Here is a 26,311-nt window from a genome sequence, read left to right on the forward strand (position 1 = left end):
GTGTACGAAAACACACACAAGACTCAGGCAAAGATAACAGCTGGATACACTTCCGAATACCTATAAAAGAAGAGTGCTTGTTGTCGCCACTTTAAGCAGCTGTTCAAGTGTTGATCTGGCAAAAGATGAACCAAGCACACGTCGGTTTGTTCACATGTTGGCACCACGTACAGTATTTCTCACACACAACACACACTAACTGCATATCTCCTTGTAAAGCTTAAAAATGTCTCTTGATTTAAAATCTCTTAATTTTCAAAAAACTAGAGGTGAGAATAAAGGTTTATCTTGTCCCTTGGTTAAGGTAGGAATACTCTGGGGTGGGAGTTCTAGTGCAATGCCTCTCATGTGGGGAGAACACGTGGAGCACTTTTGTTTTGTTGGACGTCTGCCGCCCGGACGAAGGCGACGCTCAAACCGCGACCTCGTCCGGGGCACAGAAATAAGGCTCGGGCTGCCTAAAACATCAGCCTCCGCGAATACAAAATAACTTCAGCCATGTGATTGAAACCCGTGCAGACACAAAGTCCAAACAAACAGGTGAAATGAAATGCCACCTCCGTCTCTCCAACGCCCAGCTTCCCAAATTCAACAGGGTACGCTGGCGTGCCTCTGAGATCCGATAACAGGATCAGGAAGACACTTTGCAGGAAGCCATGGCGTTAGAGGAAATCAAAAAAAGGAAAGCATGTCGTCCAGCCTGAGTGCTCCACTTGTAATCCCTAGTGGTTACAGAGGCAGCAGATGTGTAAGTGGTCCTTTATTCCCAAGTGGCAGTGATGTCTCAAAAGTCTCCTGTCCCTCCAAACTGCGGACAAGTCTCCAAGGCTACTTCCTCGGCGGTCCTTGTAAAAAATAAAAGCAAACAGTCCCCTGGTCCTCCACTGCAGAGCTAATAAATCCAGAGCACCTCAGGTACACTCCTGTTTCCGAAGCGGTACGCCGTTTTACTCCCAACGTCCGTCGCCCGGAAACAGCTTCGTGTCCCAGAAATCGTCTACGGGCGTGTGTCTGTTGAGTGTGTGGTGCTTCCTGTGAGCGCTGCTGCAGTGTGAGGGCGCGGGGGAAACTGTTTGTCAGTCCATCTCCAGGTCCATCAGTTTGTTGCGCGAGCGTGGAGTGTGCGTGGTGTTGCGGCAACAGCAATGGGCGCAAACCAGACCCAGGACCAGAGAGAAGAGGCCCACACCTACAGAAACACAACAAAGTTAAAACAAAGCCATGTTCCCTCTACTAGGAGCGTTACAGTGGCCAAGCAAATCATCCACTAGAGGGCAGTGCAGAGGCGAAGGTGGAGGAGGTTGTGATAATGTTCCTCTTGGTAAAGTAACTCGTTAAAGAGTTAGGCCATTTTGAAATTTCTTCCTCATGTCCTATGATGGTTTCTCTTGCACTTTTGGCTATACTCCCCCCCCCCCACACACACACGATTTCCTGTGGTACTGCCCGTCTATTTCCGTATATAATAGGGACTTTTTTTTTTTTAGGCACTGACTCAAAAATAAATCCTTAAAACTACTGACTCATGCTAAAAGCTGCATTCGGACGAGGGACGGACATTTCTTGTTGAATGTCCCCCAGCCAGAAAATGCAGTATCAGTTCCCTTTAAAAAAAATATCCGATCGTTTTTTTTTTTCCGGCTATAAAAAGACTGATCAAATTCAGACTCTTGCAGCTGTCAGACTCGTGTCCCGAATAACAGCACAGTCAGCGAGTGAAGTGCAGAGCGGCACAAAAGAAGAGTTACTCCGGTCCATCAGTCAGCAGTTTCAGCGGAGATGTCCACGCTGACGGCGAGCATCAGCGAGCAGTTCCATCCTGTCCCCGTGACTTTGGGGCAGGTGCCACACTCCTCTGAACAGCTGCTGCACTTAAACTACACTTCAAACTCAACATTTGACTTTTAAAACTAAAGAAAAACTCCACATTTCAACAGATATGAAGCAGAAGTTGATAAATTGTGCGGCTGTTTTCATGACGTTTGCAGACAATCATCTACAGTAAATTCAGCATTGGAAGAAAGACACTTCTTCAGAGCTGATATATTCTCAGTGGTCGACTGGACAGATGTTGAATCCGACTTGTCAGCGTTATTTAAGGACTTTGGCAGAATCAGAGATCAAGATATTGCTCTTGAGGAATGTCCTGATTTAAGTTTTGTTTCATTCCCCTGTCTGTCTGTCTGCCTGTTTGTTTGTTCGACAGCAGGATTACGCAAAAAGCTACACAAAGGATTTCTTTGTGTATAAATTCTGGCGTGGATCCGGAGAAAGGGGCGGATGCAGGAACTTTTTTTTATCACTGTCTTTAACATTGCGAGATAATAATCAAACAAAGGATGTGTAACATTACCTATTGAAGCCGATGCACCGTATAGAAGAGGTAACTGTAGAGAGTCCCACACTGAAGAAGAAGCAGACAGAAATAAAGTTTAGCATTTTCAACTTTTTTATGGTATTAGTGTGGCCATGGTGTGAATTGCACGCTCGCTCCTCACCAGCGAACTGGACCGTGAGGAAGACTCGGGAAGACGTCAGCTCTCCGGCTTGAGTCCAGGCTCCCGTGGAGGCCGACAGGTACCAGGGCGTGGCCACGCAGTAATACTCACCGCTGTCACTGGAGAACACAAGACACACACAAACACATGTTCAGACGCCGCAGTGCAACTATGATGAGGGATAAACACTCCCCCCCACAGGGACCACAACATGTTCACCCATAAACACACTCACCCGTCCTGAGTGCCGAAGATGTTCATCAGGTAGGTGTGCGTGTCCCTGCGCTCTATGGCAACTTCGCTGGAGGAGTTGCGCTCCTCCGTCTTCACGATGCCGAAGCGGTCGACGCTGGCCACCTGGGTCGTCGTCTGTCCACCGCGCAGCCTGGTGAAGAACCAACGCACTTCGTACGCCAGGTCGTCTGAAAGACACGAGCAGCATTCATCAAAAAACTGCACACAGCTCCAACTATCCTTAAAATAAGTGTTTATATGTTTCAGTCATGTTGAATTCAAATGTGTGAAGAAGACATTTTGGAAGATTCTGTCTCATCCTGCTTTTGCAGCATATTCTGCACCACAGTGAAATGTGAGCACGGATGTCACGCTGTCGGGGGTGTGCTGCTTCAAAACAGGTGAAAGAAAAGACATTTAGACCCCGTTCAGACTCCACCCTGCGAATGAACCCAAAATGCAGCCTGAGATCTGTTTCACTTGAGCGCTCCCCTTCAGTAGCATCACTTGTAAAGGAAGTAGCATGTTCTCGCTCCTATAATTCAAGGCATTTCCTCTTTAGCCAATCGGCACAGAGAAAAAGAGGCTTGAGCGCTTGTGCCGACTTCTATTCGTGCAGGATGACGTCAGCCCTGAAGAGGCAGCGTTTCTCCAGGAAGCTGGAGGACGTGTTTATTCCAACCTTTCATCTGCATCAGCTTTCATTCAGAGTTACCTATGACATTATGGAAACTGGGGAGGAGAGCGTGTTATTTTGGGATGTGCAACGCAGCCCTAATTTCACTATGGTAACTACAGGAGAGAAGAGGAAAATAAGGAGGATCAGTCCAAACCTACAGAACAACTCCATTAAACGCTGGACATGTGTCACAAAAAGAAAGATGTAGTGACGACAAAAGAAATAAAACAGGGACCCGAGAGTTTGTGATAATAGATGTAATCTTTGGAGAAGGGGCGAGCGAGCTAATTATTTCCAAGAGAAAGACGTGTAGAGAGAAAGAGAGAGAGAGACAGGAGGCAAGAGAGACAGAGAAGCACAAACTAGTCATTAGTCTGTCAGGGAGAGAGTACGAGCACACGCACACACGCACACACACTGAAGCACAATGAAAACCCCATGGAGCCTTAGTCATCCTCTGTCATTTCAGAGACAAATAGAGAATACACATGAAAAAAAAAAAGAAAGGAACATTTGGGAACGACAATGCTGGAGAAAAAAGAAAAAAAAGAAGAGACAAATGGTGATGGAAAACAATTATGGAGGGAGATAAAAAAAAAAAAAAAAGGAGCGTGAGAGATGGAGAGATGGAGAGATGAGGAGGAGGAGGAGGAGGGAGGGAGAATGGAGCGAGCATAATGAAGAGAACGAGTGAGGAGAAGAGTGAACGCACCCAGAGCAGAGTAATGAATCACATCTCAATTTCTCTCCCCCCCTCTTCACTAATGGTTTTAATATCCAAGTGCTACATCATTAAAAATCAGTAGTAGTACAACAGCAGCAGCAGCAGCAGCAGCAGCAATAATAATAACTTGGGCCTCTGATTCAGTTTCAGGTCCCATGGTCCTAATCTTTGAAGCCCCTCAGTCTTCACATTTACGGCACGGTCACAAATACGCAATCGCTGGCTGAATGTGGGGATGGGACGGAAATCTGTGTGAGATCTGTGTGAGATCTGTGTGAGATCTGTGTGAGATCTGTGGCCCGTTTGAGGTTGGACGAGCGGTTTTTGGATCGTGAGAAAATGTGCAGTGAAGGACAGAGGAGGATGCTGGCTTTGTTTTGGGCCAGGAGGAGGAGGAGGACGTGCCACTAACAGCTAAGTGGGGATCAACCACACAGACGTTGTTCCTATTGGCTGAGGCTGTGACGTCGACGGGCAACGCTCACCAACTGAGTCGCTGCCTAATAAACGTGAGGACCAATCAGCTAACAGCTCTCACCTGTGCTGATTGGTCCTCTGTGGTGCAGGTGCTCTCCCAGCCCCCCCACCTCCACAATGGCCTAATAATAACTTCAATCTAAACCAAATATTATGTATATTATATATATAAATACTTTACATGATGTACAGGTATACATACAAAATTAGCATCTAACCATCAATTTACTGTGCGACATTCATAATCTTACTGTACTTTAATTATCCTTTAATTCTGTATTAGATTACACAGAAAACTTCCTTCCAAACTGAATGAAGGACAAAACTTAAGTTTCTAAACTGCTCTTGCAGATTTCAGTGATGATTATTTCCATTTGATGCATAATTTAGAATAACAGATAGAAACACGGTCAATACGCAGTAATCCAATTAAAGCGACAGCAGTAAATTTGCAAATTCATTCTTGTCCGGCCCGTCGAACCTCTCCGCTGAGATTTCTCTGTAAAGTCTAAATCCTTCACTTCCTGTTAGTGGAAGAAGTGGACACGCAGGACGTAATCATGGCAAATCAGCTGCACCGCTTCTCAATTAGCTGGAAGGATTGGGTGTCGTCTGGTGGGGCTGGGAGAAGTCGACTAGACTGAGCGTCCAGGGGAAAAGTTTAAGATCGCAGCTTTAAACGCGACTTCAAATATTTCCGTTTGTTTAAAATGGCATCTGCCTTTTAGACATGTTGCTTGAATTAGTTAAAAATCTGTATTTTATATTTTCAGTGCACAAATTCAATATCTAATACAGTATTTGTTATTTAAATTAGTGACTTTTAAACCTACAATACCTTAAATAAATCCCTGTAATAATGGTAAATTTGTATATATTTCTATTGCGAGGTAAAATCTGAATTCAAATTACTTTTATCATAGTAATTATTTTTAAATTAGAAACCAGATTTGCACAATAAAGAAAATAAACAAGTGTCAAAGACATAAAACGTCCTCTCACTTTGTAAAATCGGACAAAAGTGACGTGATGCCGGTGATGCAGATGCATTAGGACAGAGTAGACTGGTGGGTGGGCGGGGGGGCATTTTTACTTGCAGTAGCCGAGCGCTCCATCCAGCCAACGAGGAGGAAACAGGAGGTGACACTAAGGGAGGGGGGGGTGAACTGGCCGGCTGACCACACACACACCCCCCCCCCCTCCAGACTCGCTGACCAGAATCAACTGATGAGCAAAGTTCTGACAGTGAGGGAGCGATGAGTTAGCCGTTAACCTCCTGAGGAAAACCCACACGGCTCCTCAGTGCAACATTAAGACGCCATCTCTGCAGGGAGCAGCGCTTCTCACACTCCAGCTGCAGCGATTCACCCAAAACCGAGCACAGAACTAATAATGAAACAATCGTCAAGTTTTAAGTTGCTTTTTCCTCATTTCTCATCAGTTTTGGGGCAATAAAATAAATTGGTGACATCACTTTGGGCTCTTGGAAACTGTAATAGATATTATTTTTGACGATTAAAAGCTCAAATCGGTTTAATCAAAATGCTCCAAGCTGTTTTCTCCTCCACCATATTGTCCACACATGAGGCTTTCCCCCGCAGTAAGTCTATCCTCCACTGAGACCCTCGGCACAGGCGGAGCGAAACAGAGCGAGGACCCCTCAACATACCTGACCCGTCCGCTACTCAGGGCTCCCATCTGCACATGCTTCAGTTCAGGAAAAACAAGCCGAGTTCCTGTTTATCTAAAGTGGAGGACGGCTTTGGTACTTTACTCTAATGCAAACACAAACATGAAAATGTACTGTGACAATGTTGTTGGAACATTTTTAACATATCGCTGAAAAGATGCAAGAAACCTGAGACGTAACGGGACCAGACAAGTTGAAAACCATCCATCACAGTTTGCAGCCGGACGCCCTGCTTCAGCTGTGACCTGTTGTGCAATGAGCGACACTTCATGAGTGATAACTTCAAATTTCACCTCCTATTGAAGTGGATTCTTTGGATAAACTCTTGGTTTGTTTGCTGGCCTGAATGTTGCAGGTCAAATAGGAAACCCGGCTGTTTTAAACCAAATTCATCCTTTAAATAGATTTTATTCTCGACTTTACATTACGAGAAGTGCATTCCATAAAAGAAATTACATTATTCTAATGACAACACATTTTATTATATTTACTTGAACAGAGAGGACGGGATTTATGAAACTACTTTAAATCCTTTCCATAATCGCCATGACTACATTCTTCTATAATCACATCATTTACAAAACTGCCTCGCTGACAGTGAAAAGACACTGTGACGGCCCGATAACACCAGGTTAGAGTCTGACACTGCCGTTAATGATCAAAGAGACATTTTGCATAATTCCGCGGGACTGACACGTGAACTCCGCTTGCTTGTTTCTGCCACGACGCCAGCGTTTCGAGGAACGGAGATATAATTAGAAAGCCTCTGCTTCCTCGCAGTTAGCCTCCATCCCTCGCCGTCTTTGTTCTTGACGAGGGAGCGGACAGAGAGGGATGGGGAGTGAGGGGGGGGGATTTGAGATACTTAGCAAGTGAGGAGATTATTGTGTTTATCGCACAGCCACGGGAGGCACTTGAACGCATCTCAAACCGTATCTTCGGAGAGCACGCCGTATCACCAGAGACACCGTCGCCCTCCCTCGTGGGAGTATCTGATCCGTCACCGGCGGGCTGACTCACACTTGCCCACAGCTGTTGCTCTGCTGAACGTAGACATGCAGCCGCCCTCCCCCCAAAAAGGACCTCTCTACCCCCCGTGTACGACCCCATGAACTCGCTGACTCCCACCCAACAGTCACCTCATAAGCTACAGGCTCTGTGTGCACTGTGCAGCTAAACCAGAACCCATAGAGAAGTGTGCGTGTTGCTCCAGACGTGTGATGTCGTTGTCGTTTTTCCAATTCAGAATGTCATTGCATTTAGAGGACGAATGTGTGATTATCTGTCCACAACAAGTAATCACTGCTACACAATGTGACATCCAGCATAAGGCCTGGATCTTTTCTCATTTTTTCCAATCACCACATCTCGCGTGTGGAAATGTGTGTCTATTCGTACAAGACCACATAAACACACAAATATCACGAGAGACGCAGTTGGGCGCGGCCTGTGACGGAAGGTTCTTCACCTCACCGTTGTGTTTGGCTTTTCCAGAACAGCTATAAACACGTCCGCCGTTAGACGTGATCAGTGAAACATACTGAACTCTTAACCCAAACCCACGGCAAATCAAGCAATGTCCACACGATGTGATGCAGCCTGTGTGAGAGGCCTCTTCTTCTCTTCTCGGTGATCCTCAGAAATGTTAACACTAACAAATACATTTTAAAGCAACATTGTTCCTGGTATGCTGGTATGAGAATGCAGCTCTATGCTACAGAGCTTTTAACCGTTTTATTTATTGTTGACATGAGAAAAATATAGAATATTAACCTTGTACATAAAATTTGAACGGCAGAGTTACGGCAAAGCGTCTGTGTTAAGTGAAAATCAGCTGTCAAAAGTTTCCGGCGGCCGTAATGAGTCGGCTCATTAATGGAAGACAACACCAGCTTCACTACTGTGTCAGCCTCATGACTAACAACGCAGGTTTAGGCGCGGCAGCTTCAATGAGCGGGAGCGGCGGGTTGGTGGAGGTGGCGGTGGCGCTACATTGTGGTGATTGGATGGCAGCGGAGGAACTACAGTGCATCTCTAATAGAATATCTGGCTCCTGTCTGAGCTACTAAAACTAAAATGGCTGTCTGTGGAAATGAAGACGGTCTGATTGGATTTCTCTGGATTAATCCCTGGAGGAGAGTCCAAGGCGTTGAAGTGCCTGAAACACACACACACACACAATTACCACCAGTGCTTCTAATGAAAGTGTGTGTGTGTGTGTTCTCTGCTCCATAAAGCACAGCACAGCACTAGTAGAGTGGAATACTAAACACTATAAAAACACTTATCAAGTCGCGCAGAAACAAAGCAACTGGGAAGCAAAGTTTCCCTCGTTACTCGCCGCGCTGCTTCATACGACCTCTGGTAAATAAATGCAAATGTTACTGGAGATGTGTCATGTTCTGGTTGCAGATTCACGAGGGCAGATTTTAGCAGGTAATTACAAACATTTTAAAAGATATCCGATTTTAAATCTTTAAAAAAAGCAGAGAGAAATCCATTTGTATGGGTTGTGTGTTAAATCCAGTTATTTTTTATCTATCTACTATTATAGTTTCATATCAAAAATGTGTAGTCCCAAAAATGTTTATTATTGGTAAAAATTATTGAAAATATCGTGACCTTAAAACATCACAGGAGTGAGTCGGCAGCCGGCGTCCATCTTGAACGCACCTATTATCATCTCCTTTTGTTTGTTGACAGGTAACCTCGTCTCTGTGCTGCCCTCTAGAGGATGTATTGCTTATAACCATGCCAACATAAAGGACGTACTTACGTATCTTTTCATACGGAAAGGAAGCAAAAATGTATCTTTATTACCTGAACAAATCTTATCCCCCTAAAATCCTCAATTTCTTTCGGATTCCTTTAAAGCTGCATCTTCGCTCCCATTCTCATTTAACTGAAGACCTAATGGAGTGAAAATGATGGCGCCGCTCTGCCTTTCTATCTGCTTAACATTTTCAATTTGTGTTTTACTATCACCCCGTCCTTTCCTCTCCTCTTTCTCTCACCTTCCTGCTTATACACCACTCCCCCGTATCCGTCTTCAAGTTGGGATGGCAACCGTTCGCTTTACTTATTCACAACAGGATAAACATCCCGAGCAGTCAAGATTTATAGTGAACCTGAGAAGAAGAGGTACTTGAGGCTGTCATCTGGAGGCCACTGAATATTCAAAAATGATTGTTTTTGACAACAAATTAATAAATAACTAGTGAATAAGTTCCCTGAAACTTTTAACTGAATGTTTATTTCATGCATCCAAGTTCGTTTGGAATGAAACAAGGACAGAAAGTGTTTTTTCCCCACTATAACTCAAATATGGACATTTTCCTGCTTAGTTCTTCAGATGTAAAAAGGCAAACTCATCTGCGCGCAATTTTCTAGAGTTAAAGTCTGCAAACAATTCAGATTATAGAGTCATATATAATTGTCATATAATTATATATTAGTAATCAGTTTTACGTCAGAATTGCTACAATGTGCTGTAAATGTTCAAAAATTACCGATACATTTATAGTAATTTGTATTATTAATCAAAGGTCGACAGTATCAACCAAGTCATCACTGTAATTAAACATTAATCGTACAAGTAACCGTCAGGAATTTGACCACGTCATACTGTGAAACCGGTGATCGCGTCATCTATGGAATGTGTGACAAAAATCTCCAAATGAAAGGTGTGTAGTTTTCACACACACACAGAGAGAGAGAGAGAGAGAGAGAGAGAGAGAGAGAGAGAGAGAGAGAGAGAGAGAGAGAGAGAGAGAGAGACTAGTGTACACATGTTCAGAAACCCTGCTGGTATTTCTCCCAGAAAAACAGGGTGCATTTTGGGAAGAATTCCTGAGTCACGTCTTGGATCTAGACTCCCAGTACTGGTGCAGCTCTGAAGCCAAAAAACAAAACACCTCAATCAATGTTGTGTTTACTAAAGCAGCTTTGATTGATTTAACTCGTGTGGAGCCAATATCAAATAACAAGTTCTGCCTGCATCTTCATATCCCAACATCTGCAGCTGATTTTCAGGCATGATAACTGACAAGGAAGTGAAGCAATTACCGGTCACATTTTAGTGAGGTGCTCACCTGCTCCTTTAAAAGCACAGGAGCAGGTGATTAACACCTGGCAAACGTAAATCTTATGGTAAATATAACGATACGTCCGTCTCTCTCCTGTTTTGGCTCCTCTACCGCTCATTCCCTCCTCGGTCTCTCTTCAGCCCCCTCTCTCCCCTCCGCACTCACCAAATTACCCAGCTGTCTTTCCAAGGCCGACAGGCAGCCGTTAATTAGCCAATCTCACGCTCCGTTAGCCAGCCGCGGAGACAGAACGAGGTAGGGGAAGAATAGTTGGCGAATAGATGGAGAGAAGTGGGAGTGAGGGAAGTGGAGGGAGCGAAAACCAGATTGTTAAAGTGGAAAGAGGAGTGAATGGAGGAGGCAGTAAATGGGGGAAGAGTGGCTGGAGAACGGCGTGCAGCGTTTTCCTGAAAAGAGCGACGAGAGAGGAGGGAAAAAAGAGCGAATTGTACCGAGGAGGATGAGGAAGAGTAGCTGAAGAGGGGAGAGAGGGATGAAAGGAGGTTGGAGAGCGAAGAAGATGAAGTGGTGAGGTGATGACAGAAAGTGACTCACTTCATTAACTGTTTCTGGGGAATTAACAGCGAGCTATATTCAAAATGAACTCACTTGTTGCAACATAATCAGGTTAAAATCTCCACTCAAACTGAAATGAATTGCACAGGACGCCATGATTGCACAGCCTCTATTAGCACAAAGGAATGAATGATATTACTGGGAAAAAAACCAAGCGTCTCCAGGGGTGTGTGCGGCTCTAAGAATAGAAAATCAGCAGCAAGTTGTTTGCTAAAACGTGTAAAACCCAATGAAATATGAAACAAGACACTGGTCAGACAGGGGGTGGCGACTGGGTAGAGCAGCACGTTTCCCATTGCCGCATGCCAACACTATGGTCCTAACGTTTTTACCATCCACACAGTTAGACCTCATAGCTTCAGCTGCTGTTGTTTCATGCATTGCAGCTCTCTTAAGCTTGTGTACCTGTCACTCAGCATCTATTGCACGTGAGGGTGACCTTCGTGCATGTGTACCCCCGTTACTGCTATAGATTGAACGAATTCTGTGGGAAACGCTGAGGTCTTGCAAAAGGAAAAGCTCTGGAGCAACTGACTCGGACATTTGTGTCCTCACATACAGCAGCTCTGGAAAATGATCAGAAAAATGTGTGGACTTCTGTGCACGTCTGAACGCAGCTCATGTGAATCTCTACTTTAGAGATTGTTGTTCCTTTACACGGAATCAAGATGGAATCTTGCCTCACGGTTTCCTTTTCCTGTTTGGCTGATGCATTCTTTGGAGGCTAAAAGGAAAAAACATGTATATGTGTGCGTGTGTGTGTGTGCGTGTGTGAGCCAGTGGGGAACAAAGCTTTATTTCCTCGCTGCAGGAGCTGAATGGTGCGCTGTTATTTTAACAAGAGAATTTCAGAGCAGCGACAGAAAAAAAAAAAAACACACCAATGCATTGAAAAGCCCCAAACTGTCAGTTTCAGCTTCAAAAGAGAGAGAGACAAATATCTGTAACGGTGATGTCATCCCTCCACCACTGATTTTTCAAGTGTGCAGCGTCGCACTAACACACACTTCCATGACTGCAATAACATGCCAGTCATTCCAGGGGTAATGAACGCTGTGCGTCTGCACGCCGCAGCACGCTCAAACAACAGCAAGGCAAAATGTAACACAGGGTCAAGAAAATAGCGACAACATCACATGTGTTCAAATTGTATTTACTCACTTATTTTGCTAAATGACAACACTGATCCAGTTAACGTCGAGGACGGCTCTCGACATCAACTCTTCATTAACCAAGGTGCTGCAGACTTGACATATTTTTCCCACATTCACTTCCGGCGTGAACGAAGTGACGACAGGAGAAACAATTAATGTGAACTGAAAGCAACAAATCTCACGTGAGCCTCTGTCGACCAGCTGCTGCCCGAGGGTAGCGATGTGTCAAACTGCGAAGTGCGACTTAGACGTTAACGAGATTCAATGTCTCGTTTGCAACCAACAATATGCAAATGTCGCGTCAGCTCGTTCTAGTGACGGACGGTCGGACGAGCTCAGCCAATGACCCCGTGACCGATATGACTGGGCCTCAGTGTTAGTGAGGAAAAAACCATGGTAATAGTTAGTGACACAATTAAACTAACTCGTTCGGTGGCTCGGCTCAGCTCCGGTAGCGTGAGGAGTTCGGACAAGGAGCTCAGAGTAGAGCCGCTGCTCCTTCACGTCGATAGGCGCCAGTTGAGGTGGTTCGGGCGATTTATCACGATGCCTCCTGGCTGTCTTCCATAAGTGGTTTATCAGGCACACTCAACCGGGAGGAGACCCAGGGGTAGACCCAGAACTCGCTGGGGGGGGGGGGGGGGGAACTACACATCCCATCTGGCCTGGGAACGCATCAGAATCCCATAGGAAGAGATGGATGTTTGGAATAACCCTGCCTAGCCTCTGATTTATCTCAGACATTTCAGTCACTGTCCCCCACAGCGTCATATAGGTTCCATACAGGCAGTCGCTTTGGAAATGCTCCTTGTACCACAGCTGCAGTCGCTTGTAGGTCACACACATAAACACACTGTATTTACCTGTGGGTCAACAGCATCGCTAATAAAAGGCTAAAGCAGCAGCCTGACTAAGAAGAGAGGAATAATGAGGCATATTTTATGTGCGAGTGTGTTTCGCCCATCATAAATACAAGCTGCAACAGGAGAGCTGTTTGCAGCCATCTCTAAGGAATGCGCATGCACACACACACACACACAGTTGGTCAACCTTTCCAGTGATTCCTGAAGCTGCCTTATTGTGTCAGAACAATGAGCTACAAAGGTGAAGTAGGAGGCAATCTACCACTTATTTATACACACACACAGAATGTAAGAATACATGAAGGGACAAAGGTGTGGAATATGCTGTTACACCCAACAAAAGTCTCTCTGTGTGTGTGTGTGTGTGTGTGTGTGTGTGTGTGTGTGTGTGTTCTAAGTGCCCCAGAGGAAGTGAAGTTTTGGCCGTTGGCCAACACGTCAGCGCCGCACCTTTGTTGACACGTCACTCGATACCAGTTTGCTAATTGGTCTATTAACCTGCTGTCGTCGTTCACACTCGTGACACTGTCGCTCTCTGTGCACGGCCTCGTCTGAGAAACTGAATATCTAAATCGCTCTGCGCCGCCGAGCTCCACCGTTGTACAGAAAAACAACAACTGTTAAATACACATCAGCACTGTTGCAGTGGGTGACCCGTTCCCTCACATGTATCATAAACACGAGCTCCGCGGTTCATTTGAAGTCAGTCCCACATTAACCATCCTGCTGCAGTCACCTACTCTTAAGGAAATTCACTGAGCTTACTTTAAAAACTAAACTGTATATACGTGAGCCGTTTTAACAGATTTACAAGACAGACAAACAAACTCTGTTAAGGATATTTGTTGATAAAGAAACATTTAAAACCCGGCAGCCTTTTCCTTCACATGTGTATTTATAGACCTTATAATTAATTCTATGTCAAGCAACACATTTCTTCAGAAAAAAACAAAACAACAACTATAAAACCAAATGCCTCAGATTGTATTGACAATGTGCCTCTGGGCACAAATGCATAAGAGGGTCCCACCAACCCCCCGCCCTGTTCCTCTTTGCAGGTAAACCGCTGAACGCTATTGGATGAAACCGCAGCAGAACTAACATTAAGAGAGACAATCTAAATCCTGCAAGATTGTTTTTTCCTCAACAGAAATTAAAACATCATAAAATAACATGAAAAAGCATCAAAGCAAACACGCGATGCAGGTTTTACTGTCCAGCTGGCAAACACATGTAATACACTGCAGTCAGTGTGCAGCTGTGTTAAGTACACAATGAACCAAACCCTGTGCTCCTACGCACTTCAGATACTCAAAAGTTGTTGCAATAGTCTCAGATTGAGACGTGAGAAATGAGATAACAGTTTGGTTCCTAAGTTTCTTAAAATGTCATTGTTCCCGAGTTTAATGACAATAAAGATCTCTGGTTCCATAGTTCCTGGAACGTTTGGTTTGAAAAAAACGTCCCCAGGTAAAACGTGGTGTGCACAGTATGCAAGGCATCAGTTTTGAAGGGCGTCATGTTTTCCTACGTTCATTTATTTCTGGTCTTTTTCAGCATCGGACTGGTACTCGTTATCGTAACCTATAGTTTCAGGACACCTGTAACTATAGGTTGGAATATAAAACTTACAAAACTTCTATAAACAATGTGTTCGGTGCTAAAAATAACAATAATCACAATATATTCATGAATTGCTTCTGTCTTTTCTTCCTTCCTGTAGTGAGCATGTTCATGCGGAACTCTGCTCTCAGCTGTGATACTGAGGGTGTGGGGGGGGGGGTTTCTTCCCATGGTGCAGCTGTCTGTGCGCACACGCTCCACAACCTCCAACGCACCAATCCCTGCAGCGTTTCACTGTTAAGTGTTTATGTATGGGCATACATTACAGGCAGGCAGGCATATGTACACAAGCACACTGCTGCGAAGACACAGGTGCAAAGAAATGTGCTCGCATATGTCCGAACACTGCAGGAGACGGTGTTCCACTCTGCATGTGTTTGCACAATTATTTCCAAATAACCACACACACACACACACACACACACACACACACACACACACACACACACACACACACACACACACACACACACACACACACACACACACACACACACACACACACACACACACACACACACACACACACACACACACACACACACACACACAATGAGGGAGGACGTCTGCAATGTGCCTTATCTGCTCCCTATGTGGACGAAAGGTTGAAAACACATGTTGGACGGTAAAAGAAAGATGCACAGAGAGGAAAAGGAGGGAAAGAAATGGTGACAGATGGAGAGAGGGCGGTGTTGAGCGACGTCATGCGACACGTTTGAGTTAAAGGGTATGGAGCGACGAGGAAGAGGGAGGACAGAAGATGGATGGGTGTTTGCATAGTGGGGTGGGGGGTTGAGAGAGGGAAGAATAGATTAATGGAGACAAGAGGGGAGGAGAGGTCGAGTTACACTGCAAATATATATATATTTTTTAAAAGGCAGGCAACATTTTTTTAACTCTAAATCTGAAATGATCCATTGTTGGTTTAAAGATATTGATTAGTGCAGCTTTAAGTATATTTAGCTGCTAATGGTTAAGCAACATTTTCAAAGAAGGAATTTTTATTACTCAGGGGTGTTTAAATTTACTTGCAGTGAAAATAATCATGTTTTTTAACATGTTATTTCTACATTAATCTAATTAGAAGCAACCGCGATCTGAGAATAATACGGTTTAGAATGGAAGCGTTACTATTCTCACAATTCTCGCAAAATGTATCACCAGTGTTTCCAGTGGCAAACACACACAGTTAAGAAAACAAAAGCATTTACAGTAGTCGTGTGTGTGTGTGTGTGTGTTAACAAGAGCATGAGTGAGAAAAAGCATATTTTTCATCTGTACAACTATTTGAAATGCAGGAGTCACATCATTCTTATTAGCAGCACGGCTGACAGGTTGGCAGGTGCAGAACACAGCACAAGTACAAAGAGTGTGTGTGAGAGTGTGTATTAGTGTGTGTGTGTGTGTGTGTGCGCAGCTACATTTACGTTTGTGTGTAAAAGAAAATGAAAAGTTCAGACAACACAAGAGAAAGACAGAGACAGTGAGTGATTGTGATTTGTAGTGTAACATCTCTGTGTTGTCTACCTCTGTGTGTGTGTGTGTGTGTGTGCGTGTGCGTGTGTGTGTACTGTACTTTGTGTCGCACCGGTCTTTGGTGAGGATCCAGAGACGCTGAGCGAGCACTCCATCTTGGCTGTTCTCGACGGATAAACACTGGTGTCGTCTGATTGGATGGCGATGGTGAAGGACGGGCCTGCAACAGAAGCACATGAGCTGAAATCAGCTTTATTCCACAAACACATTGGACGCAGGCAGCAAACATCAGAGAAACAGAGAGTGAGATGAGAAGGACTCGTTTAAACACTTTTCAACCTGCACACACTGTAATTCTGCTTTCATGTCCCCGAGGAGCGCTGGATGTGGATGTGAGCTTCCAGGGAGAAAAGAGTTCTCAAGCTTTCAGATGGCAAACGCTGCTTTAAAGTCACAACGTGTGATTCGATGTGATGTGTGGACGTCAACAAAGAGAAAACAGCTGTGGTGTCGATATAAATAGATTAAAGAACGCGAGCTGTTAACACGTTCACATACAGTCAGCGGTTACGGAGAAGTTGATCAATAAGATATGTGTGGTCCGCAGTATAGCTCATAAAACCTGCCTCCTCCGTGTTAGCAGAATGGACAAGGACACAGATGAGGTAGTTCTCGTCACACTGATGTTTATTTTCCGGTAAGGTTAACCACACGTGAAGCCACGAGGAATGTTTTATTCACCCCTTCGCTCGCTTATTGGCGATAATTGGAAGTCAAGCAAGAATGTAGCTTCTCTCTCATGCAGAAGTCATAGTGTTAGCAAACCAGCCTGGGATGCTACTAAAAAAGCTCCTAATATTGTTCCCTCGTCTGTAAAACATGAAATGAACAAATTGATGACATCAAGTCAGTTTGTTTAAGGGTGTAAAAGTCGCCGCAGCCATGTTATTGTGGTTTCCTGTGTGTGGATAGTTTCTCTGGTAACATTTAAGTTGTTCTGACAGTTTTATTCCCCGGCCAAGAACGCCGCATTACTCACACTGTCATGTGCGAGCAAAGCGCTGTAAAATGCACGTGCTCGTAAACGGCATGCGGACGGATATAAAACATGCTCGTTCGGCCTCGGCCTCTCGGTGAGCTGTAAGTGAGTCAATCAGTCAAACAGGAGCATTCAAGAAACACTTTAGAGGGTTCAGTCTCCAAATGAGTCACGCAGCCGATATTTACATCTGGGCTGCTGCGGCCCGGGAGGTAGAGCCGGACGTCCACTGATCAGAGGGTTGTGGGTTTTTCCCAAACTCCCTCAGCGTGTATGACGAAGTGTCCTTGGGCAAGACACTGAAGCCTAACTTGCCCACGAGTACGGACAGAATATCCATATTTGTACCTAACGTTGAGCATTAATGAGCCTTTAAGCAATTTGAAAGCTAGAAAACCACTTTATAAATTCAGTCTATTAACAAATATCCATAGTTGCTTCTTAGAGGGAACATTTATTTACTTTGAGGGGTTTTTTTTAATCGTCACCAGCATGTTTAGAAACTAATTTATTTCTGTTCTCTTCTCTTTCTACAACTAGAGTTGTTTCTTTTAAGTCTTCGACCATTACAGGACCATGTTTACTGTAAACTGCTGCGAGCGTCCTGCAGCACCCCCTCCCCAAACAACTTCAGGATGTTTAGGGACGTAAAGTCCGTGAAGATCACTTTAAACCCGTCGACTGCTGTACTTCACGTCACTGTAGAATAACGTCTTAAATAGTGTCTTTAATTTCAGTGTTTGAAACCACTTCCAAAGCTGCGTTGTCTCATTAGTCTCAAAGATGAGCGATGCAGAATTCATTAACTCCTACAATAAATACTCAAACTGCATCATTGCTCCATTTCAAAGGCTGAAGATAAATGAAGTGAATGAAATGACTTTTCTTTTACAATGTGGGTCTTTTGTTTGGTTATTGTTCTGATATTTATGCACCAATTTCAGCACTGAATCTGTCCCCTGTCTGCTTAATTATGTAAACCAGTTACTTGGAAATGAAAATTTAAAGAGAAAACACTGTACATCTACAGCTGAGTGCAGCTCGGACTGCAATTTTTGGTCCGACACGTGCAGCATGAAAAATCAAGTAGATAGCCCAGGGGAACGTAACCGGACCCGAATAGAATAAAAAAAATTCCTGCAACCCCGACCCGGCCCGTCTGGACCCATCGGGAATCCTCACTCAGTCAAATCCGAAGGTGGCCAAGTCAAATTATTTGGATTACACCTCCAGCTTTTGTCATTTTCAACTAAGTGGTTTAGATTATATGACAGAACTATGGACTTTAAAATCAGATTCAGGTTGTAAAAAAAATACAGAATTTGACTTTTTTACATATTTATCAACGGCTCGATTTAAATCCCGGTTGACGAGGTTGCATTTTTCCCGCGGCTACACACCATATGTATGTTGCTGTTCTACCGTTAAAAAATAAAATCACTTAAACACTTAATTATTTAACAGTAAATGTGCCGGTGAGACTTTGCATTTCCACATATGTCCTCGCAGAAGATCCCCGTACAGGCTGCAACACCACAACACGTCTGAAACATTCAAGATACAGCTGGAACCTTGGGAGGCATGCCAGTTGCCAGCGTGCATGTGCTCGTAACACACACACACATATATATATACACACACACAGCTTCTGTCCCCTAAGGCAAGCATAAGGGGTTCTTGCAAAAACTGCCCAGCTTGAAGCTTTAACGCTGTCAGAGAGTGTGTGTTTGTGTAGGGGTATTGCACTGTGTGGGGTCAACTCAAAATGTTAGACTTACACACACACACACACACACACACACACACACACACACACACACACACACACACACACACACACACACACACACACACACACACACACACACACACACACACACACACACACACACACACACACACACACACACACACACACACACACACACACACACACACACACAAGCAGAGAGAGAAAAGAAAAGCAGCGGTGCAGATCTCTGCAGCTGGCTGATTGGCCAAAGGGCTTCACTTTGAAGATGTCCCAGGGAGGGAGGGAGGGAGGGAGGGAGACAGTGGGGGTGAGAGAGAGTGAAAGGATGGCGGAGAGAACGGGGGAGGAAAAAAACAGCAAGCGAGAGAGACGGCGAAAGAGGAAGTTATGCTCAAGGGCTCCTGTCCTCCCCAGAGAAAGACAGATCGTCTTCAGCCTCTTCGCTGCCATCTTTCCTTCTCACTGCACCGTCCTTGTATGTGAAAATGCAAACGTCCGAGTCAGTTGCTGTTTCAGCCAGCACCACCCCCCCCCCCCCCCAAGTCAAATGTCAGAATAAAAGTTGAAGAAGGCAAATATCTCAGGATGAAAAAGAGGAGCCATACACATAAAATGTCCATCTGATTATTTGAGATTTAAAAGCGATATGATAAAAGTGAGAATGTGTTAATTAGTGAACTTTATAAGGTGCTGGTAGGGGCTTTTTAAATTTCCACAGAGCTGGGCTAGCAGTTTCCCCCTGTTTCCAGTCTTTATGCTAAGCTAACAAGCTCCAAGTTCGTTATTGGTCTTCTCTTTAATCAGATTTGTTGATGAGGTTCCTCATGTTTCCTTCCTTCTTTCACATCTCCCTCTTTAAATCGTCTCTTCTTCCTCTTTTCTACCTTTCGTACCCCCCTCCTCCTTCCACATCGCCGCCGCCCCTCGCTTTCTCTTCCTCCTCGTTGTCACCTCCCTCCTCTTCCTCCGCTTCCCGTCTGACGCTCCTTGTTTTTCCTTCTCCTGTCTCACACTTCCCAGTCAGATCAAAGTAAGTTAAGTAGGCCAGTGGCTGTGGTGGGCGTTAAAGGGCTTAAGGTGTGTTTGTGTACATGCATCTTTATCTTTGAGCGTTATTAGGGAATTTATATTGCTTATCATTAACTGTGTGTGGGTGGAGGATGTGAGTGTATGTGTGAACAGAAGTGCTAAATATTTCTATTTATAGACGTTTACTCCAGGATTTCCAGGGTAATTGCAGGGACTGAACACATATTTAGTCGCCAGTATTTGCTCAGAAGAAATGATTTGAATTAGTAAAACGGCTTTAAATTAATCATGAATCCCGCCGCAGTGTTAGAAAGTAGTTCCTCAATATTTGGTCTTTTGTCATGCTCTTTGTGCAAAGCCTGATTTCAGGAAAACTCATTAAACGAAACCAACGGCATTAAAAACAAGTGAGAGGAAACTTCAGTGGTGAAGTAAAGAGACATTTAGAAACACTAGTACAGCTCAGTGACAATATTTAACTTTGACATAAAGGGAGTAAAGTGGGCAACAAAAGGTTTTTTAAGTGGTTTTTCCGTTTTAAATTCACATGTGGAGGTTTACTTTGAAGCATTACCCATGAGCCTCTGCAGTCACGACAAAAGACCAGAAAAACGTGCGCGGACCCACCGTTTTCTTGGAAGTCGATCCTGACTTTGTTCGACTCGGCGCTCGTGGCTTTGGTCCAAGTTTGTCCCGGCTGCTGTTTCGTCCACGCCGTGATGTCACACCAGTAGAAACCTCTGTCGGACAGCTGGACACCAGCGAGGCGAAAGCGGAACTCTGCCGGGCCGGACTTCGCCAGAACTAAACTGTCTCTGAGCGGACAGAAGAGAGATGTAAGCAGACACCAGTACATTGTTAAAATGTGAATGTATAGATTGTTGTAGGTATATACCTCCTGTTGGGGTCTGTGGCTCCTCCGTGCTGCACCACATTATCAGGGCTGAGAGTCATGATGGTTCTCACGTTGCCCTCCAGGCTCTCCTGCGATTGGATGAGCACCGAGTAGCCGGCCTCCCCGAGGTTCTCAGTGGTCACGGTGCAGCTCATCTCGAAGGTAGCCCCTCCCACTGAGGCTTCACGGACACGTTTGGCCACGACGTTCAGAGACGGACCTGAAAACAGAACCGGCCCGTCGATTAATCAGCGAAAACGACTTTGACAAGGACATCATTCATCCCACCGCAGTGTCAGGAGGTGAGGAAATCCCCGACAGGCCGACAGGAAGTGATAGGCGATTACTCTGATTCAAACAGGCTCACATACACGGAGAGCAATGGAGTTACATCATGGCTCAATTAACTGAGGGCAGCAAGTTCAGCGTGTGCGACTGAAATAGAGACATGTTTGTGTGCGTGTTGTGAAAAAGACAACGAGAGGTCTGTTGTTGTGAGGAGGGATTTTTCCTGTGAAGTCTGGAAACCACATCTAGACATTAGAGCTTATTCATAAAATGTAACAGCAGGGTTGCTCTGACTGGTTGGAGGTTTTTTTAAAAAATCATAAATGTGAGTTAATGCTCAATTCCTTTTTTTTTTTATCTCTCCCACAAGTGACTCGTTAAATCGCAGAATACGACCTTGAGTAGCAGGTTGCATGTTACGTGCAGAGATAAGGAACGATTAGAGAGAAACAAAAGTAAAAGTTGAAGAAGTCCATTATGCATTAATAAACTAGAGCCTGAGTAGTTTGTTGTAATGTTTAGTACAAATCGTGTTATTAGAAATTCATCAATCTACCATGCTTTTCTGATTTGCGTTGAATTCTTATGTGTGTATTCGATTTTTTGGTTCTTCCTTACGTTTGGTATCCCATTGTACAGTCACCGGCGAGCTCTTGTGCTCCGTGATCTTCACCATATCACCCTGGCTGCTGGCGCTCCACGCAGACACGGTGCAGGAATACTGGCCCATGTCGATCTCCTGCAAAGCAAAAGTGAAAACTAGTCAGTCATAGACGTCACAGAGTTGCTGGTTTCACTGTTAGAAGATAGGATTATGTTTATTCCCATTAAACTGTCAAATATCGGTAAATATTGAAATCACAAATGTTTCTGTCTGCCACTCTTCGTTTGAGTTTTCCCACCTGTGTGCGGAGGATTCGCAGTTTGAACGTGTTCGGCTGGACTCTGGTCAGAGACATGGCGCCGCTCTTCAGCCGGTCGGAGTACATGGCCCCCGGCAGCAGGTTGCCACTTCCGTCCAGGGAGCCGATGTGATGCGAGGTCTTGGCATCATCCCCTACTCCTGCCGGAGATCGGACAGATGAAAGAGTCTAAAAATGTTTCATGGCCATTCTATTAAAGATTTAGAAAACCAGCTGAGGTAAAAAAAAAAAGTACCTGGAAGCGCGGTTTGTTCCCAGGTGACGCCCAGTCGGCCTCCCAGGGGTACGTGGGTAATGTTGGTGACGAGGCAAGCCAGCTCTGTGGGTTCAGCTGTCACCTGGGGGTTCACGGCCGGTTCAAGGGTCAGCGTGTAGCTCGGCTCTGGGAAGAAACAACAAGAGAGATGAAAACTTACTATTTTTCATTATGCAGTTTAAACTTTTAGAAATGACTCGCATCCTAACGGGATCTTAGACACTTTACTCAGAATCACCAGACGAATCCACAGTGAATCCTGCTTTTTCCTTTCAGTGGTTCAGTCCTTAAATAGAGCTGTGTGACAGAGCCAGGCCACAAAAATAGACCTGAAATAACACTGTTAACAGTGTGAGATGAGGTGTGCGTCAGTGTTAATAGTGTGTGTGTGTGTGTGTGTGCGTGCGCGAGTGTACAGTAGGTGGGGAGGCAGGTTCTCTCAGTTAGACATCCAGATTGCACCTTTACACATCAATAAACAGGAAACACACACAAAAGATTACCACTTGCCTAACAGTGAGGCATCTGAGCCACACACACACCCACACGCATATAAAAGCAGTTACTGGTGTGTTATTAGTGTGTCGACGTGCCAGTACCTGCCACCGACCAACACACACCCAGATTAAACGCTATACATACAAAGTGTGTGCATGAGTGTGTGTTTGGCAAAGGACGGGTTTCTGCGTGATGTCAGCTGGACGTCACAGACACACACTGACTCATGCACCGTCACCATCTGCTGTGACACACACACACACACACACACACACACACACACACACGCTCGATAGGAATGCGTGAAGGTTTCCTGACAAATAGCCACGTGCCTCTTTCTGTCCCTCTCTCGAGAGAGTAACCAGTCCTTACTCACGTTCAGCTGCTCCGATGCTATACAACATACAGAGACATATACTGGAAGTGACTGATGTAGGTGATCTAGGTTTTGAAAGTGGTGAATCCTTACAGAGCAGCTAATAAATGTAGGAACAAGTTACAGAAGATACAGTGATCAAACCAAACCTTCACCAAGGAGGTTATGTTTTCGTTTTAAATCATTTTCCTGAAACTAGCTGGAAGGACGGGACATGGACCAAGGAAGAGAATTTTTGGGATTTGAGCCGGAGAAATAATTTATGGATCTTGGTGAAGAAAGAAAAATAAATCAGGCACATTTAGACGTCTGATATCTGAGTTGGTGCAATTTAGTGCGGGTTGATTGAAATGAAAGGGACCGTTGGGCCTCTTTGAAAAGTGTGCGCTCTATTAAAAGCAATTCTATTAATTTGTTAATTTTAAAATCTCACCCATCACTTCAACTGGCATATTTCTAAAAGGATTTTGGTGCCTTCCTCTCAGCACAACAACAAAGTACAGAGTGTCGGAGTTGTTGTTAGTCTGGATAATATCAGACATTACGAGCGTTTACGACTTCAGCAGAGTGACTTAGTGATTTGATTGAGGCGATGTGCGGTTTCTGTGAATATAAATATCGAAAAAAACTAATCTCACGTAAACAAAAAAAAAGTTTTGAAAAGGAAGGAAAGAGTTTTTTAAGCGAGTGGTTCAGGGAGGAAGAGCGAGAAAAAATAGGTCAATGTCAATAGCACAACAAACTGCTTTCATCTGCGTCGCGCTGCACGTGTTCGTTTTAAGGAGCTCGTCTTAGTTTGCAGCGAATCTGATGGAGGTTTGCAACAGACTGGTGTGTTTCCACTGTTATAGTGTCCAATTCATTATTTTAAATAATTTGGGCCTCAGGGTGACTTTAACCTTGTTTTACAGTTTGTGTCAGTTGCTAATGTGAGTAAAGGGTTTATACTCCGAAAAATAAATTGTTTAATACAATTAACAGCAAACCATAGTAGCCGCTTACAATGTTTAAACCACACATACATGTTAAAAAACTTTGTTTTCTCTAAATAGACACAGAAACCATGTGTGAACTGAACATCCACTGAATCCAGTGATGGTACCATTGAGTACGGCAGGGAGCTGAACTACCAACCAGTCAGCAGGAGAGGAATGCTGTATTCTGCCAAAACAACCAAAGACGTTCTGGTTTCTGTGCGCAGGAGTGTGTGTGTGTAGTTCATTTGTGTGTGTGTGTGATAGGAAAAGCAGATATGAATACGCCACTCGAGCCATTCCCTCTTTCTGTCAACACGCAGCGTCTCACAGGACGCAGGGGAAGTACGAGCTGACACACACTGAGCAGACGTACATGCAGCATCGAACATTACAGCTACATGTAATCAGATTGCATGTGTGCAGGCAGATTACAGTAATCTGTTACTACCTATGTCAGGTGGCTCTGTCATTATGAGACAGTCTCATTAAATCCCATTGAGAAGTGTATTCATTTCACATTTTATGAGCGAAATGTGAATCACTATTGTTTTCGCAATCTCATTTTCATGCTACATGCTTCAAATCAACAAATGAGCCGAGCTTGTCACGGCATCCTGTGTGATACAAAAGATGCTAAATAATAAACACTCCAGACTCCAGTCACAGGCGCTGAACAGTATAGATGCTAAACCGTCATAAAACCACAGACTGGAGCGTCATGCAGCCGGTGGCGAGGCACAGCCTCCTTAATTTAGCTGCTTTGAATTTCACCGAAGGAGAGATTTTCACAGAGTTTAGAAAAACTGCCTGAAAGCTGCAGGAAACAACTTAAACTGTTCCCTCAGGGAGGAAAAAAAGACGATGTCATACGTTTAATCCTGCATGAAATAAAGTTGACTGAAGTTGACGCTTTTATTCAGGCAGCCCACGCTATTTTTCTTTTTTACATTTATAAAACCAGGAACGCCCTCAGGTGTTCAGACTGACATTAGCACAGTGAGAACAAACAGCCCACTTCAATGAAACAACGTGTTTGCCAATCACATATTCCAGGTAGATCCTTTTGTAGCGTGAATGAGTTGATTCCACTATTAACGCCAACCACCCACCAGTGCAGTCTCAGTCCCTCAAGGTGTTCCTGACATTTTGCATTCACAATATGAATATGAGGTCACCATGACCTTTGACCACCCAAATCTGACCAGATAATGTGGGAGTCTAAGTGGGCCAAATAAAAAACAGCTTTGATATGAAGCGGTGCGGATAAGAGGACCAAGTTATGGGGGGGGGGGGGGGGGGGGGTAACCTCAGTCCGGACCTGAGTCACACCCACCGGCTCTTCTCAGCGTGGAGGAGCAGCTGAACCGCACAGGGATCCACTCGTCACCAAATTCCTCATGGTGTCGCAGCGGGGGGTCAGTCGGGCCAAAGAGGGACTCAGTTCTTCTGTTGTAAGTGGCTAAATCACATGTCGGATATTTCTATGTCACACGCACACATTTATCTCGACTTAAATATTGGGATATGCTATGAAAATTAAGATGTTTGTTTTAGAAGTCGTCTTTTTTGATTGAAATGTCCACTGACAACAATTCCAGCTGACACAACACACACATTCCTCTCGGCCTTGGCTACACTTCCCTTGTGTGTGTCTGTTGTGGGGAACTCTTAAACAAGTTCTCCAACTCTTTATGTGCTTCCTGGTGAGCTGCGCTTGTAGCAAAGCATCGTGGGAAGAGCAAGCAACCTCAAGGCCGCACCATCAATAGAATAGGAACTGACTAGTGGACCACACACACACACACACACACACACACACACACACACACACACACACACACACACACACACACACACACACACACACACACACACACACACACACACACACACACACACACACACACACACACACACACACACACACACACACACACACACAGTTTGAGCTAATATTAAAAGGGTAGTGAGGATGAAATGTGAGCTGCACTCAATTAGAAATGTTGCTCTCATGGTGTGTGTAAGCGTGTGTGTGCCGGCAGACGCTGCATGAAGGAATTTATACCCTCAGGCAAAAATGTAGGAGTTCCACCAGTGAGAACAGCCTCATACCCCCAGTATGTGGGACAAACACACACGCACACACACAGCGATAAAGATGGTGTTTGAAGCATGAATGTGTGTGTAGCATTTACGCT

The 26,311-nt window shown here is 44.6% G+C and overlaps 1 protein-coding gene across 1 annotated transcript in view; it reads right to left on the reverse strand.

Moving 5' to 3' along the window:
* Nucleotides 1-393: 393 nt before the first annotated feature.
* The window catches only part of si:ch211-132g1.7 (prostaglandin F2 receptor negative regulator), a 43,772-nt gene continuing 17,854 nt past the window's right edge, over nt 394-26,311 (reverse strand). The window contains exons 6-15 of the mRNA XM_034611437.1: nt 22,242-22,388; nt 21,986-22,146; nt 21,702-21,822; nt 20,796-21,015; nt 20,528-20,715; nt 16,180-16,299; nt 2,734-2,920; nt 2,499-2,617; nt 2,354-2,404; nt 394-1,189 (exon numbers count right to left, since the gene is read on the reverse strand). Coding sequence (XP_034467328.1) covers nt 1,077-1,189; nt 2,354-2,404; nt 2,499-2,617; nt 2,734-2,920; nt 16,180-16,299; nt 20,528-20,715; nt 20,796-21,015; nt 21,702-21,822; nt 21,986-22,146; nt 22,242-22,388 — 1,427 coding nt within the window. The 3' untranslated portion in view covers nt 394-1,076. The remainder of the gene's footprint in view (nt 1,190-2,353; nt 2,405-2,498; nt 2,618-2,733; nt 2,921-16,179; nt 16,300-20,527; nt 20,716-20,795; nt 21,016-21,701; nt 21,823-21,985; nt 22,147-22,241; nt 22,389-26,311) is intronic.

Source organism: Hippoglossus hippoglossus, chromosome 2 (genome assembly GCF_009819705.1).
Source record: "Hippoglossus hippoglossus isolate fHipHip1 chromosome 2, fHipHip1.pri, whole genome shotgun sequence".
In the NCBI taxonomy this organism is placed as follows: Eukaryota; Metazoa; Chordata; class Actinopteri; order Pleuronectiformes; family Pleuronectidae; genus Hippoglossus; species Hippoglossus hippoglossus.